Source organism: Podarcis vaucheri (assembly GCF_965113315.1).
Source record: "Podarcis vaucheri genome assembly, chromosome: 10".
NCBI lineage: Eukaryota > Metazoa > Chordata > Lepidosauria > Squamata > Lacertidae > Podarcis > Podarcis vaucheri.
The window spans coordinates 61,393,789-61,408,923 of NC_138748.1; the positions used below are offsets into that span (position 1 = coordinate 61,393,789).

General features: G+C 42.6%; 1 protein-coding gene across 2 annotated transcripts; it reads right to left on the reverse strand.

Annotated features, from left to right (window-relative positions):
* Window positions 1–667: 667 nt before the first annotated feature.
* RECQL (RecQ like helicase) lies at window positions 668–15,010 on the reverse strand (the record flags this gene model as incomplete). 2 transcript variants are annotated; one of them, XM_082238932.1, is made up of 15 exons in its annotated part: window positions 668–1,312; window positions 3,294–3,423; window positions 3,857–4,073; window positions 4,950–5,041; window positions 6,096–6,234; window positions 6,317–6,434; window positions 6,520–6,668; window positions 6,837–6,918; window positions 7,717–7,883; window positions 8,353–8,551; window positions 10,541–10,647; window positions 11,036–11,215; window positions 12,290–12,484; window positions 12,892–12,977; window positions 14,894–15,010. In XM_082238932.1, the coding sequence occupies 14 exons, from the start codon at window positions 12,908–12,910 to the stop codon at window positions 1,130–1,132; spliced, it is 1,977 nt and encodes a 658-aa protein (XP_082095058.1). In that variant the 3' UTR covers window positions 668–1,129. The 2 variants fall into 2 exon arrangements, with proteins under 2 accessions (XP_082095058.1, XP_082095057.1); XM_082238931.1 differs by lacking the exons at window positions 12,892–12,977; window positions 14,894–15,010 and having other exon boundaries at window positions 12,290–12,509.
* Between the last annotated feature and the right edge of the window lie 125 nt (window positions 15,011–15,135).

Below are 15,135 nucleotides of genomic sequence, written 5' to 3' on the forward strand. Positions count from 1 at the left end.
TTTAAAAAGAGTAACTGTTCTACTTCATTGGAAGTAGTTAGGTTCCCACTATGCACTTTGCCTCTATTACAGTATGTCACCAGGTTTTACAATATAGCTGCCTCTGGAAACAGCCCAAGGTCTATTCAGTTCACTGTGGCCAAAAACACAGCGCTAGAATTGAGAACCAGGGCATGGCAGAGACATTTATGCCCTTGCAAGTAAATACCCTGCTTTTGAATTACTATGTACTTATATTTAACTGTCATGCTCCAGCTGCTGGTGGACACACTCTTCATTTTCCTTTCAGAAAAATTATACACTATTGTGAAAATTCAAAGCAGTTCAACAAAGGATAAAACAGTAAAAAATAAAATAAAATCACAACCATACTTTAAAATGTACAAAAGTTAAAATACTATCATGGTACCCTTGCCTGAACAAGAATGTTTTTAGCTAGTGATGAAGAGTGCAATGAAGCTTGGGGGGTTCCATAACGTTACAAACGTTACATATGACTCAGTGGTGTCCAAACTTTTTTCAAAGAGGGCCATTTGATGAAGTGAGGGCTGACCAAAGTTTTTTTCATGTTGAGCTTTTTTTAGAATAATAAAACCACAATTTTAAGGTGGGCACTCCAGCCATCAAGCTGGTCCACACATATCACAGCAGGAGAGGCACAATTAACTTTGTGGGCCAAAAAACATTTTAATACATAGCATATATACAACATTTCTGAGTATGCAAAGTCATGCAATATCTTAGTCCTTACAAATACCATGAATTATGGTGAATGTGTATTATTTACATCCTGACCCAGAACAAGATATTCAAGGCAATTTAAGAAGGTTACATAATGGATTTTAAGAACGAAGTCATACTGCCTTATATTTCTGGTGGAAGCAAGAGTCCTACCCATTACCTCCCTGCCCAGCCAGCCATCACGCTTGTGTTATAATCCAAAACAAGGGCTAGGATAAGGGAGACCTAGAAAAACCAGCACAATGCCAGAAGCCTGGCGATGTGATGAGTGAGGGCCTAGCAGCCTTGGGGGCAAATCCTGCCCTTCTCCAGCCCCGTCGCTTGCTTGGCATTTCTTCCAACTCCCAATTTATTCTGAAGTTGAAAAGTAACATACAAACAAAATACTCTAGGAATCATCGATGAACAGCAAGTCGTCATCGTCGTCATCCTCTTCCTCTTCCATTTTAATCTTTTTTGGTTGGATGTGTTTCTTTGAATGAGGCGGTTTATGTTCACTTCCCCTTTTTTTACGTGCAACATCCGTTTTCTTTCCGGATGAGCTTCCTCGGCTGGATAATGGAGATTTGACCTGACAATCAAAACAATTTTTGTTAGCACGCATGCTCTTTGACTTCAAACTAGATGTAGAAATTTTACTTCTTCCCCCATTATCTCTTCCAGTATTGCAGGAGCGGCTAATTTGGGGTGGGGTCGGCAAGGTCATCTGTCCTTGGACATTGGGGGCCTGCACAAAAGTGGGTGTTGCCAAGTTTATGTGGGAATGTTCAGGGATGCAGGAGAGGATAGATTGTTTGATTATAGCCTTTCCAACTTGTGTAAACAAGTTCACAATTTAGCAGAGTCACATTCCCCAACATTCTCTTGGCTGGAAGCCAAGAGAGCATCTTTGGCTAAGCAGATGTTGCTTCTTTGATGAAAGTAGTCATAGAGAGAGAGATGGTGGCCAGTCCTATGCTTTTTTTACCTGTGCAGGTGAGGCCACGCTCACTTCTAGTCACATGCAGAGGAAGTCTTTCCCAGCCCAGAAGGAAACAGGAAGTTTATCTGCTGGTTGGACAAACATTCCTCCCCATGTGTAAACATGTTCACGCTAGGAATGTTGTACTTGACTGCTCTTGGGTTTAACATCCCACAGTTTACACATTTGCCCACACAGGATGTACACCGCAGCAGCAGCCACAGGTTATTGCCCCTCCCCACTCATCAATGTTCACCTGAACAACTGAGGAAGGGGCAAGTGGGGAGCACATCAGGCTCCTTGGTTGTCGGCTCTCCTGGGGCTTCTCCAGGGTCCTGAGAGCCCCGCTATTAATCCCCCTTGTCTTTAGGCATCCTAGCACTGATGAAGCTCTACCAGTCTGTTTTCCACCTATCGTCTCCTGACGCTTCTCCTATTTCTCCTGATGGCTTCGCTTTGGTAGAACAGGGCTCTGCGAGCAGTGCCACGTTGGAGTGTGGACACCACATAGTTTCACAGCAACTATACTGCTCATTCATGTAGTGCACTCAGTTATCTGCACAGAGCACACACACAATCACACACAAGTAAACTCAACGAAGGGTGAGTGGAATGAGTACAGTGATCTAAAGGTAAAGGGACCCCTGACCATTAGGTCCAGTCGTGGCCGACTCTGGAGTCGCGGCACTCATCTTGCTTTACTGGCCAAGGGAGCCGGCGTACAGCTTCCAGGTCATGTGGCCAGCATGACTAAGCGGCTTCTGGCAAACCAGAGCAGCGCACAAAAATGCCTGCTGGAGCGGCACCTATTTATCTACTTGCACTTTGACGTGCTTTCAAACTGCTAGGTTGGCAGGAGCAGGGACCGAGCAATGGGAGCTCACCCCATTGTGGGGATTCGAACCGCCGACCTTCTGATCGGCAAGTCCTAGGCTCTGTGGTTTAACCCACAGCACCACCCGCGTCATTTACAGTCATCTAGGTGGGTATAAAAAACAACAACAAAGAACAACAAAACAGACCATGTAAAGTCCAGTTACAGATAGGTAGCCGTGTTGGTCTGCCATAGTCAAAATAAAAAAATTCCTTCCAGTAGCACCTTAAAGACCAACTAAGTTAGTTCTTGGTATGAGCTTTCGTGTGCATGCACACTTCTTCAGATACCAGGTATCTGAAGAAGTGTGCATGCACACGAAAGCTCATACCAAGAACTAACTTAGTTGGTCTTTAAGGTGCTACTGGAAGGAATTTTTTCATGTAAATTCCATGTCACTGCTGAAAGAAAAATTTCAGCCATAGCAACAAACCGTATTTTTTGTTATTGTGGAACGTTTGACCCCCTTGCATGGTGTGTGTGTGGGGGGGGTCAGCATTAACAAAAACACTGTTCTGCCTGCTCAGAATTATTTTGGACAGAAAGCTTTTAAAGCTCTAATTTGTCTCTCTGTGATTTGTGTCACTTGCTAACACACGAAACAAGTTCCTATGAAAATTAGAAAAGGGGATGAGCATGTAAAGACAGAGCTACTGTTATTAGATGCCTAACACAGTATTAAACCTAGAAAAATAGCAGGTATAATAATAACAATACCTTAGCAATACTGTTTTTGCTCATTACCACTGGCATCGTGATAACATGAGTCTTGTTTCTTAGAAGATCAGCTCTGGGTCCTATCTTCACGTAGGATATTGTAGCAAATGCTGTGAAGCTGAAGTCTTCCCTGAAAGAAATTAAGCCTTTGCGTATGAAAAGGGGCGAGGAGAGTAATTTAAAAAGGGTAGGGAATACTTGGCTGAAGCACAGCTGAAATGTGGCTCATGTTTTATGGATCTTTGGCTTTGGAAATGGGATGGGGGAGCATCCACCATATTTTGGGGTCTATTGCTAAGCCTAGCGCCACATAAAATCTTTTCCTTTGAATCTGCAGTGTTAACACTGAGCTAACGCAACAGAGCGGGCTAACCTTTGCCCCACCAGATGTTGCTGGAACTACAAATCCTGCCATTCCTAGCAATTGGCTATGTTGGTTAGGACCGGTGGGTGTTGGAGCCCAACGAAATCTATAGGGCCACAGGTTAGCTGTAATAACATTCGGGGGGGGGGGTATATAAGGCATGGAGGTATGCAAATAGGCTTCTTGTTTCAATACTTACTTCAGGTACTGCTGCAGTATCAAATGGGCAACAATTCTCTCCAGTGTATCACGGGGAAGCTTGGGAGAAACAACATCTACTCCCAGTTTTGACAAACCCTTCCCTAACCAGGCATCAATCAGCTTCAGAGGAGTGAATTTCTCTCTCATTTGGTCCACTTGCTTTAAAATATTGACAAGATCCCGGCAGTGCCCTGTCACATCCATCTTCTCAAATGCTAAGCGTCACCAGGTGGGAGGTGGGGGGAAGAGATGGAAAAAACCACAAAATGTTAGCTGCAGGAATTGGAGGAACCAAAACAGGCATCAAATTCAACCTATCCCAGGCAGGCTTCCACATATGAAAAACCTCCAGCTCTGAACCTCTCAACCCATAGCTGGAGGATGCGAGTCCCTACTGCCATTAGCAAAGCTTTCTCAGTGAATGGTGAAGCCAAGCTAAAGGAAACAAAAAGCATGGGCGTTGCCGTGCTATCTTGGTTCTCAAACTTAATCCATTCCGGGAGTCCATTTGACTCCCGAAACAGTTCAAAACCAAGGCGCGGCTTCCGATTGGCTGCAGGATCTTCCTGCAGTCAAGCGGAAGCTGCGTCGGATGTTCGGCTTCCGAAAAACGTTCGCAAACCGGAACACTTACTTCCAGGTTTGCAGCGTTCAGGAGCCAAAACTTGCAAGTACTAAGGTGTTTGAGAACCAAGGTATGACTGTACAAAGTATGCGGCTCTCTTCAGCATGGTACACTTGCCTTCCTTGGGCCAACCAACATTTTGGAAAAATCGCTGGCATGCACGTTAAAGGAAAGTTGTAACTGAACTGTAATAACAGAGCTGTGCAAGTTGTTCCTTGGAGTGAGACCAAGTCCCACCCATGTGGGTGTGGCCTGACGCAAGCCAATGGGGCTGAAGAAAAGGGCACTTGCTGTTCTGCAACAATAGCCAGTCATGGGTAGCTTATGCTCAAGAAAGCGATTGCCTTTCTCAGCGCAGCTGGCGCAGGAGAACACAAATCCTTGCAATGCACTTGGGCGTGAGCTGCGCTAAGAGGGAGCCAGTCTGGTTTATTTCAAACCTTCCAGGTTTGAAATCTTCACTTACGCTCTTCTCGGCAGCAGTTATCACACATTTTGTTGCAGTTGGCGGAGTCCCAGGCCTCGTCAAAGTGATGTGCTATGAGAACCCGGCGACATCTGCAAGTACAAATACCTGAGGTTAGGATGCAACCCAATGCATGTGGCTCCTATGGAAAGGTTGTAAGATAATGGGCAGAGTAAACATTGGAAGTAAGGCATGTGCTGTATTCAATAACCGAATGGATGGAAGAATGTGGGATAAACAAGCCTCACTGAAATGAAAGTCTATTAATTTGAATAGGAGCTTAATTTCTCTGGTACTCAATGCCTTTCAGCAATTTAAATTCACTACAGACATTAAGTGTGCACTTGAAATGTACAGATTTCTGAGGTGGAGAGGAACTATTTGACACATGAGAAATAGATTCCACTTTTCTGTGCATGGCCCTTAATATGAGATTACAGAGAGAAACAACAGTGTAAACGGACACATAGATACAACCCATGGAAGCCTGTAATCATTTCTTTTAAATATCTGAGATATTTCTGCAGTTACTAAAATATGAAAAGTGAACATGGTGGGTATTTTCTGAATTGAAGAAACCTGTCACCCTTGAAAAATTAGGTTTCCTTGCTATCGAGTTTGGATTTTCTCAAAATACTGGCAGTTCTGATGCAAATGTAGCATTGGCACTCTGAATACCATGTTTTTGCAAAACAGAGATGAGATTAACATTTCATTTATTAAATTTATATCCTGCTCTTCCTACCCAAGGCAGCATAGTCTGGTAGCACAAAACATTCAATAGCAAAAGTTATTTCTGCAACCACTTAAGACTCTGTTGGACCACTGAGAATTTTATATTTTATATATATATATATATATATATATATACACACACACACACACACACACACACACACACACACACATAAATATCAACATACTGGCAGACAGCAAAAGAGCATAGGATGCCTCACAGGGCAAAAGTGACCAACTGCACAACCCTGCTTTCCTTAAAAATTTTTTTACAGTAGATAATATATTTGGAGGCTTGGTATTTTCGGATACTAACTTCAACATCCTGGCCAACACTGCATTTTACAGTAAACTCAAGGGGGAAAGTAGCTTAAAACAAAAAAAAGGACAACCTCAGACAAAACCACTTGCCTGCTCATGTTGTGGCAATATGAAACCATGTCATACAATTTTTGTTGCCCTACGTTTTCCATCACCACCATTGTGCTGATTCTGAATATGTCCCCAAAACCGTAATATAAGATGCAGTCGGCTTTCTGGTCATCCCGACCTAGAAGGAAATATTAAGAAGCAGATTTTTCTTTCCCTCCATCAGAAGCATCTACCTAGAATCTCTTCTCCATTGAGCATACCTGCGCGCCCGCTTTCTTGGTAATAGTTCTCCATGGATTTGCTCATTGAATGGTGTATTACAAACCTCACGTCCGGCTTGTCGATTCCCATGCCAAAGGCAACGGTGGCCACTACCACCTGAAACCCAAAGGCAATGAGGATCATCAGGACATGAGGGATGCAAGTTGAATGGAGGAAGTGATGGAGTTCTCGCACAGCTCACCTGAATGTCGTTGGCAGACCATCGCTTGTGAACTCTGCTCTTATCTTTGGGTTCCATGTTGGCATGGTAGGCACCTGCCTTAATCCCCAGCTTCTGTAAATTCATAGTAACCTGTTCAGCATCCTTCTGGGAAAAGCAGTAGATAATTCCTGTATCAAAATAATTTTATACCGATGAAATCAACAAATGGGTTCCAAGCTATGCAGTACTTAAGCAGGGCTTGGGAAGACTTGGGAGCGCTACCTTACAAGGAATGGTCTCCTACAGATGTTACCGTGCTTTAAGAAGTCAGCACTCTTTTTCATTACAAAGTTCACCTGAAAGGCCTTTGTATCTTCCGTTGATGAGTTTAACTATGTCCTCAATGAAATTCTGAGCAGCTGATGGCTTTTGTCGAACCTAAAATGCATATTTTGAGAAACAGGCATTCAATAGCACACATATACAAGTTAAATTTTCCATCTCTACAGAAAACTGCTAAGTGATTTTAGCCTTGTGTATATTTTGGAATAGAAACACTCCCTGCTATGATTGGTTGAGACCACCTTAACTCAGTGTTCTGCAAACATCAAATCCCATCTCCCAACAGCCCTTGTCGGCATGACCAATGTCCTAGGATGATGGGAGCGATATCTGGGTGGCCACATCTCTACCCCTTGTTTTCTTTTTTAAAGAAGGTCTCAACTAGGAAGTCCAAGTTCTTAGCTCATCTGGTCCTGGAAGCAAAGAAGTGATCTGAGCAAATCTGCCTATTTCCATATTATATTCAGGCTATGCGGGGATGGACGGAGTTATTTTGCTACAATGCACCCAGATCCATATTTATATACACTTCTGAAAAGCAACACGTCATTGAAGACTCTGCCTTTCAATTCCCAACATTACAGTAGTATTTAAGAAATTGAATTGTAAGTTTTGCAGAAAAGCATGCATGTGCCCAACATGACTTACAACAAAAGTAAACAACTGTAACAATGAAAGTTTATAAATGATATAGTCTAGTGCGATAGGTGTGAAATTATCCAGAATTCATGACTCCACCAGTACAAGAATGGTGGAGTTAAACTAAAACTCTCTCTGAATGTGATGAAACCAGCTTAAATCCTACACATCCATGTTTGGTTTCTTAGCGAGCTTCTCAAATATTCCTAGAAAAGGCTATCTTCCCAAAGGCAAGAACAGACTCAACAGGGATACCTCATAATATAGGTTGGGCCGATTAAATGATGCGGTGAAAGTGATGCACTTCTGAACGCAAAGAATTTTCTGAGCATCATGCAGAACGTGGCTTGTTGCAGTCGCTGTCAACCCAATCAATGGAGCATTAGGAAATTGCCGCTTTAAGATACCAAGCAGCTTGTAATCTGAACAGAAGTGGAAGACAAAAAAGCAGGAATTTAAATATATAAATAAAAACCCCAATATTTGCTGCCACTATATTCTGTCTAGCTCTGCTTAAGCTACTTGTAAGTGACAAAATCATTTTGCAGTTATGAACTAGGCAAATCTCAACACTGCAGAAATCAATCACCCTTTTTTAAAAAAAAACAACAACACTTTTTAAAAAAATCCCTTTTAAAAACAACAAAAAGTAATGGCTGATGTGTTTCTCTGAAAAGCAGTTTCCCCACCACCACCAATATTTCCATGTGGCAGGATACTGCAGCAGAGTGTTAGATGTGGTCCAGGGAGAGAGAAAGAACCTTGGGCACAGGGAACTGATCAATGCAACTAAAAAAATGAAGTGAGAAGAGCAATGAGGCTTAATAGTTTCTAGTGGAGAAGAGTCAAAGCTCTTCCTGGTAACATGGAATTCCTTCTAGACAGACATACCAGGCCTGAAGTCATGTCCCCACTGGCTGCAGCAGTGAACCTCATCCACTGCAATGCGCGTAAGCCTTCCTGCTTGGTAAGCTTTCTCCAGCTTTGACATGAACATCTTGCTTTTTGCAATCTTCTCTGGGGTCACATAAATGAGTTTCAGTTGCGAACTGCGAGACAACATTTCAGCATGAACCCACTTAACGTGTTCCTATTTGGGAAGAAAAAAAGGGTGCTTGGCACAGATACCAGGGGGCATCAAAATGGCAACGCAGAACTAATAACCAACAACCGCTTCTCTAATCTCCCAGGCCTTTGCCGAATTATAAAAATCTGTGGCCATTTAAACTGTGGGGTATTGTTTTTGTTTGTTACTATATAACGTATTTTTGTGTTTTTATATTGTAAACTGCCCTGTTAGTCTCGGATGAAAGGCGGTATAGAAATTATTATTATTTCATCACAAAACTTTAGGGGCACCTAACAACTCTGCTATTTATGGGTCAAATCAGCCTGAAGAGGAGGGCTGCTTTATGGAATTGTGCCAGGAGAAGCAAGAACAAGATGGCAACATATGCCAGTATTAAAGAAGCTGAGTAACCGCCATGACAAATCCTCATTCCATTTAAACAAGACCTTAAGAAAAGTGAAAACAGCAGTTTCCTTTCTTAAGTACCCCTTGCAAAGTGATAAGATAACTTCTCTTGGCAACTCAAAGACTTGTATCAGTCCTGCACTTGGTTTGCACCAAGGAAGAACAGATAATGTGAATTGTACAGAGATACGCTGCTTATTTGGTTTTAAAGCTTACTGGTGCATTATTTGGTATGTTTTTATTGTTGCAACCCACCTCGAGATCACTTGGCAACGAAGGGTGTGATACAAATTCTACAAGTATGTAAATCTAGAATCACATCTCAGCAGACAACCTCTGCTAAGGGCAGGAAAACCTTTCATAAACACTCAGAGCAAGTAACCTAGCTTTAAGTAAAGTTCACTGCCTTACAGTCATCAAGAAAGCTCCTGACTTGTTCATATTATGAAGGTGAAAACTGTATGTTCCCAAGCTATGATCAATTTCATCAGCTGAGGAACGTGTGGAATGCATGTCTATGCATTTTCAGAAAATGTAATGCAAACAACTTCCAGTTCTGCCCTATCAAAACCCACAAAATTGGGTATACATGCATCATGCGTCTATCTAAGCACCAGTCGTTTGTCAAACTGAGATTCGAAAACAACCTGTGGCCATGGTGCACCAAATGATGAATATAGGGTTTTTATATTTTAAAAAGATTTTTGAACCATGCAACTTGATCAAATACGCCTAGCCTCAAGTTCAATTATGTCCCCATTGGCTTTCATTCCTGGGCTGACCTGCTCTAATCAGAATGAAGCCTTAAAGGAGGTTTATCTAAGATTCAGACACAAACTAGCTATAGCCAATCCAGACCGTAAAGCTTTAGTGCAGACAGGCAGAATGCCCTTCTCTTCTCAATGAGTTCCTATCGCATGGCTCCATATACCTGGGATAATGGGGGAAGCAAGTCGCCTTCTAAGTCAAAAGTTAACCTTTCAGGACAGCAAATCCCATTCCAGAAATTAAGCACGGAATCCAACCCCACTGAGACTGTGTACAAAAGAACAGGTGAACTGAACCCCTTCAATATCAACATTCTAGAGAGGGTTTTCTAGAGATGTCACATAGAGGAGGGAGAAAGGTTGTTTTCTGCTGCTCCAGAGAAGTGGACACGGAGCAATGGATCCAAACTACAAGAAAGAAGATTCCACCTATACATTAGGAAGAACTTCCTGACAGTAAGAGTTGTTCGACAGTGGAATTTGCTGCCAAGGAGTGTGGTGGAGTCTCCTTCTTTGGAGGTCTTTAAGCAGAGGCTTGACAACCATATGTCAGGAGTGCTCTGATGGTGTTTCCTGCTTGGCAGGGGGTTGGACTCGATGGCCCTTGTGGTCTCTTCCAACTCTATGATTCTATGATTTTCATGAACATTCTTTTTCGGAGAATTTTTGCCCTTTCACATGCAACTTGAACAAGTCACACGAATAAGCAGAAGGGCCATCAGTGACTTGTGGCCACAGCTTTTAATATATGAGGGAAGCATGTCAGCATTTCTCTCGGATGACAAAGACAGATGCCCCTGTTTGGCAGCCAGCCACCTTGCTGGGCAGCCAGCCATACCTTACTGCTTGAGGCGTTTAGTAAAGTCACAGAAACTTCCAGCTGCTCCAACATCATTAGCTGGTCTTCCATTAGTGAGATCAGAGGACAAATTACAAGTGTGAAGCCTGAAATGAAAAATAACCCCTCGTCTCAAGTCACCGAAAAAGTTCTGTTTCAGCACATGTCAAATGGCAGGATTCTGCGCACACACACCTCTAATGGCAGATACGTCTAGCTTCAGTCATGTTGAGGCCACGATTAGTACTAAACACGATCTGTTATCGCTTACAAATATACAGTAAAACCACAATTTAGCTTGAAAAGCTAAGCTCTCGGCCTCAAAGGATGTCATTTGCGGGACTAGTCACCTTGGCAAGCAGATAGGACAAGAAATGTAGGGAAGCTTAACCATGCCTTAACCATGGCTTGCTCTTGCAAATTCACCCCTCCTCCTGTAGCCCAAGTTGAACAACTTTAACTAATGCCATTTTGCCTATAAGTAAAAGTACATACCGTCAGAACATACTGCTGGCAGCTGGTAACACAGACTCTTTCCCCCTCCAGTAGGCATGACAAGGAATACATCCCTTCCGCCCATTGTAACATTGATTGTTTCCAATTGCAAAGGCCTAAATTTTTGAAGCTTAAAGTTATTTTGTAAAGCATCTCTGACGTTTGCAGACCATGAAAAATCTGTGAAAATGAAATAGCAGTCATACATTTAAAAACAACACTGGAGTTCATTTGAACACAGAAAGCGTTAAGGGATTCCCTCCCACCATCAAGGTATAATAGTGAACATTGTCTTCCAACTTGACTTTAATCCCCTAAATTGTAAGCGTTGCCTGCGTGAGTGTACATAGGTCTGTGGTGAACAACAAATGAGCCTATGTCTACTCAGAAGTTAGTCCCACTGAGTTCAATGTGACTTACTCCCAGGTAAGTGTGTGTAGGAATGCAGCCTGAGTTACCTGGGATCTGATTTCTGTCTTCCCCTTGCAATTCAAATGCTCATTTGGGAGTGAATACTAGGAACCCTAAGACCAGCAGGCTAAACCTTTCTTGGGAAGTGGAGGGAAAATACAGGAGGCATACATTTATGTCAGTGTAACCACCATCCCGAAGACAAATATGAAGAGACCTGCTAAAAGCCAAGAGCATGGCTGAGTGGAAGACTTTCCATTGGCCATTTGTGGGCCAAACTAAATTATGGTAGGTAGGTGTACTGGGAAAGAATTTGCAAACTTAAGTGAAGCAATGAAGATGAAGTCATGGTATCTGTAGAATATTTATTATGGCAGTCGTGGCAACCTTAATGCTTTTATCTCATTTAACTGATGCTCATTTAAAAAATAATAATAATGAAAAACATCTTTACACACACACCCCTTCAAAATAAGCTACAGTGGTGCCTCACAAGACGAAAATAATTCGTTCCGCGAGTCTTTTCGTCTTGCGATGTTTTTCGTCTTGCGAAGCACGGTCCGTCGCAACTGCACCTCTTCAAGCGGCTTTAAGAAAAAAGCGCAAGATGTTTTCGTCTTGCGAAGCAAGCCCATAGGGAAATTCGTCTAGCGAAGCAATGCAAAACCGAAAAACCCTTTCGTCTAGCGAGTTTTTCGTCTTGCGGGGCACCACTGTACAAGAAACTACCTTTCTGCAAAGTCACATCTCATGCTATTTTAACAGCAAGCAACAGTAATGTTTTGAACTGTTCAACAACAGTTTTCGTGACAGCCCAAGAATTTAAAAATAGTAAGTGCCGACCTTCCTTGTTCCAGTCTTCTGCTGCTGATTCAATATCTTTGCTGCTCCCGCTCTCTGTGTCAGAAAACTGTTTTATTTTCTTCTTTAGCACTGTCTTTTTCTGAATGAGCTCCTGCTGATGTTCAAGAAGTTCTTGTACCTGGATCTCCAGAGCCTGCAGTTCACTGTCAACAGCTGCCAATTCCTCTTCCAGCACTAAGGTAGAAAGATTGCCATGCATTCTAACATATGTGTGTTATCTTGTGCTAGGCCACATTAACCCAACCCAGGACTCAAAAGGAGTTTAGCAGAGCCTTTTTACTCTTCCTATTAGGAACCTTACTCTAAATCAGGAGAGGGCGTCTTCTTTGGCTGGTTCCCTTTGAAGAGAATAATGCTACATGGGCTCTTAGAAACTTCCATGCCCAGCTCTTTATCTCAAACTACCAGGTACCCCAAGCACTGCCTTCGTATTCAAGCAATTTGTTATACAGCCAGAACAACAAGCAAAATGGCCCATGCACACAAGTTTTATCCAGAAAATAAATGGGGAAGGATATCAGAGGAACAACATAGGTTTATTGCTAATGGAACAAATAAACTGTAGCCAAAGATCTGGTTACCTGACAGTGTTGTTGTCATCTTCAAAGTTAGAAAGGCACCTCACTTGGTAAAATATTGACCAAAGCAATTTTCTAATACTTTCTTTCTGTAAAGGTAATTTTGAAAGCATATTATTAATTTTACGAAAGCCTGCAGGCAAGCAGAATAAATTCTATTGCAGAACCTCTGTGCTCATTAGCACCATATAAATCTCTTTGGGATGTAACAGCAGCCATGCAACAGAAAATGCAGCCTTTAAACAGAGAAATAAACACTTTCATCTGTACTAGAAAGAGCCACGCTAAGATCCCACTCCAATATGGAACCACACTCAATATATCATTATTGTCCACCTCCCATTTCTATGGACTATAGTCACATTTTCTTTCTTATGTAGGTATAGGATAGGCTCATGTTCAAATTGCCACTCACCCATTGAGTCTGCAATGCCATGTATGCTTATCTTGGAGTTAAGCCCCATTAAACTTAGAGTATCAACATGCATCGGATTGTATTGCTTATGATCTAGGGCCAGTCAGTCATAATTTAATTTATTGCAAGCAAAATTTATACTGCCCTGAGCTCAGGGACAAAATGCCTTCAAGGTGCCTTTTGCAGATTTTTGCTTTCGACTATTTTTGCCCATTTATACTTGGATTTGCTTAGCCCACAGATATAAAATTGTCTTATCTTTATGGAATATATTTTAGCCACTAGAGGGCATCACACATAGAGACCCGTAGTTAAGCAAGGATTTTTTTTAATTGACATGTTTTATGTAGGACTTGTCCTCTTACACAAAAGAACAAGAGTGTCTTGCTACATCTTAGAGACTAATAAATTTGTTATTTAGTACATTATTCATGTTACATTGCTATTTATTTTACATCTTTGACTGCATAATAAAACCTCCTGTTGTACTATTTATTCTATAAATTATTTATTATTATTTATATAGAGAAACTTATCCCGTAATAAATTTGTTACGCCTCAGTGTGTTTTGATTTCAAGCTGCCTGGGCAAAAAAGCAGAGTTTGCAGGGACAGGGATGTCACATGATTGACAGGTGACATCAGGCAACTGTCAAGGGGGCCACCACACCCACCGAGCACAAACATGTTAGGGATGATGGGAGCTGGAGTGCAAAAACATCAGAGGAGGCACAGATCCCCATCCCTGCTATATGTGAAATACTTTCCTAATAAGAACTCGCCACTCATGAAACCAAAAGTCTTTCCAGCACCCGGTTTCCCAACATATCCCCGCAGGCAGTTTTGAATCAATTGTCCTGTTGGATCAGCCTTCGCTAACCTGGTGCCCTCCGAATTCCTGGACTGGGCTGAGTTTCTTTCCACTTTCTTCCCTCTAGCCCTCTTTACAATGGAAGGGAACACTTTAGGCCCAGCTAATATCTCCTAAAGCGGCTCGTGTATCACCAATACACAGAAGAAACCCACGTCCACAGGCTTAACAATAGAAGAGACACGATAATTTGGTATTGTGATAATATATTATTATTATTTATGTATTTATGTATTTATTTATTTATACCCCGCCCATCTGGCCAAGTTTCCCCAGCCACTCTGGGCGGCTCCCAATCGAGTGTTAAAAACAATACAGCATTAAACTGGTATTGTTATAATGAGGCTATTATTGGAATGTAATTGAAAACTAATAAAAAATATTATTTTTTTAAAAAACAACAACAACAACAATAGAAGAGGCACGAGGCACACCGATAGCTCAGTCAGTAGAGCATGAGACTCTTAATTTCAGGGTCGTGAGTTCAAGTCCCACACTGGGCAAAAAATATATATTCCTGGACTAGATGGCCCTCGTGGTCCATTTCAACCCTGCAATTCCATGGAAAGCGAAACGGGATGGAAAGGGAAGAGAAACAACACCAGGCTAGAAACACAGGAAGCTGCCTTACTACCTTCCACGCTCCGCCCCTCCCTCAGACCACTCCACCCATAAGGACGCGGCCCTTCCCAGCGACTCCCTCCGCCCGCATCTACCTACCCAGGAACAAGCATTCCGCACTCCTGCCTCTCTCCTTCTCTTCAAGACACTGAGTGCTCTCCTTTCCGGAAGCTCCAGCCGGCTTCCACCTTCGCCCCGCCCACTCCTTCCCTTCTCGAACGCCCACTTCCGGCGCAGCCAACCCAATCGCCGGCGAGCCGCGGTCTCTCCGGATTGGCCCGAGGCGGCCCCGCTCCGCCCCTTCCCACCCTTAGCCGCTGCCACGCGCGCGCTCTCAGTAC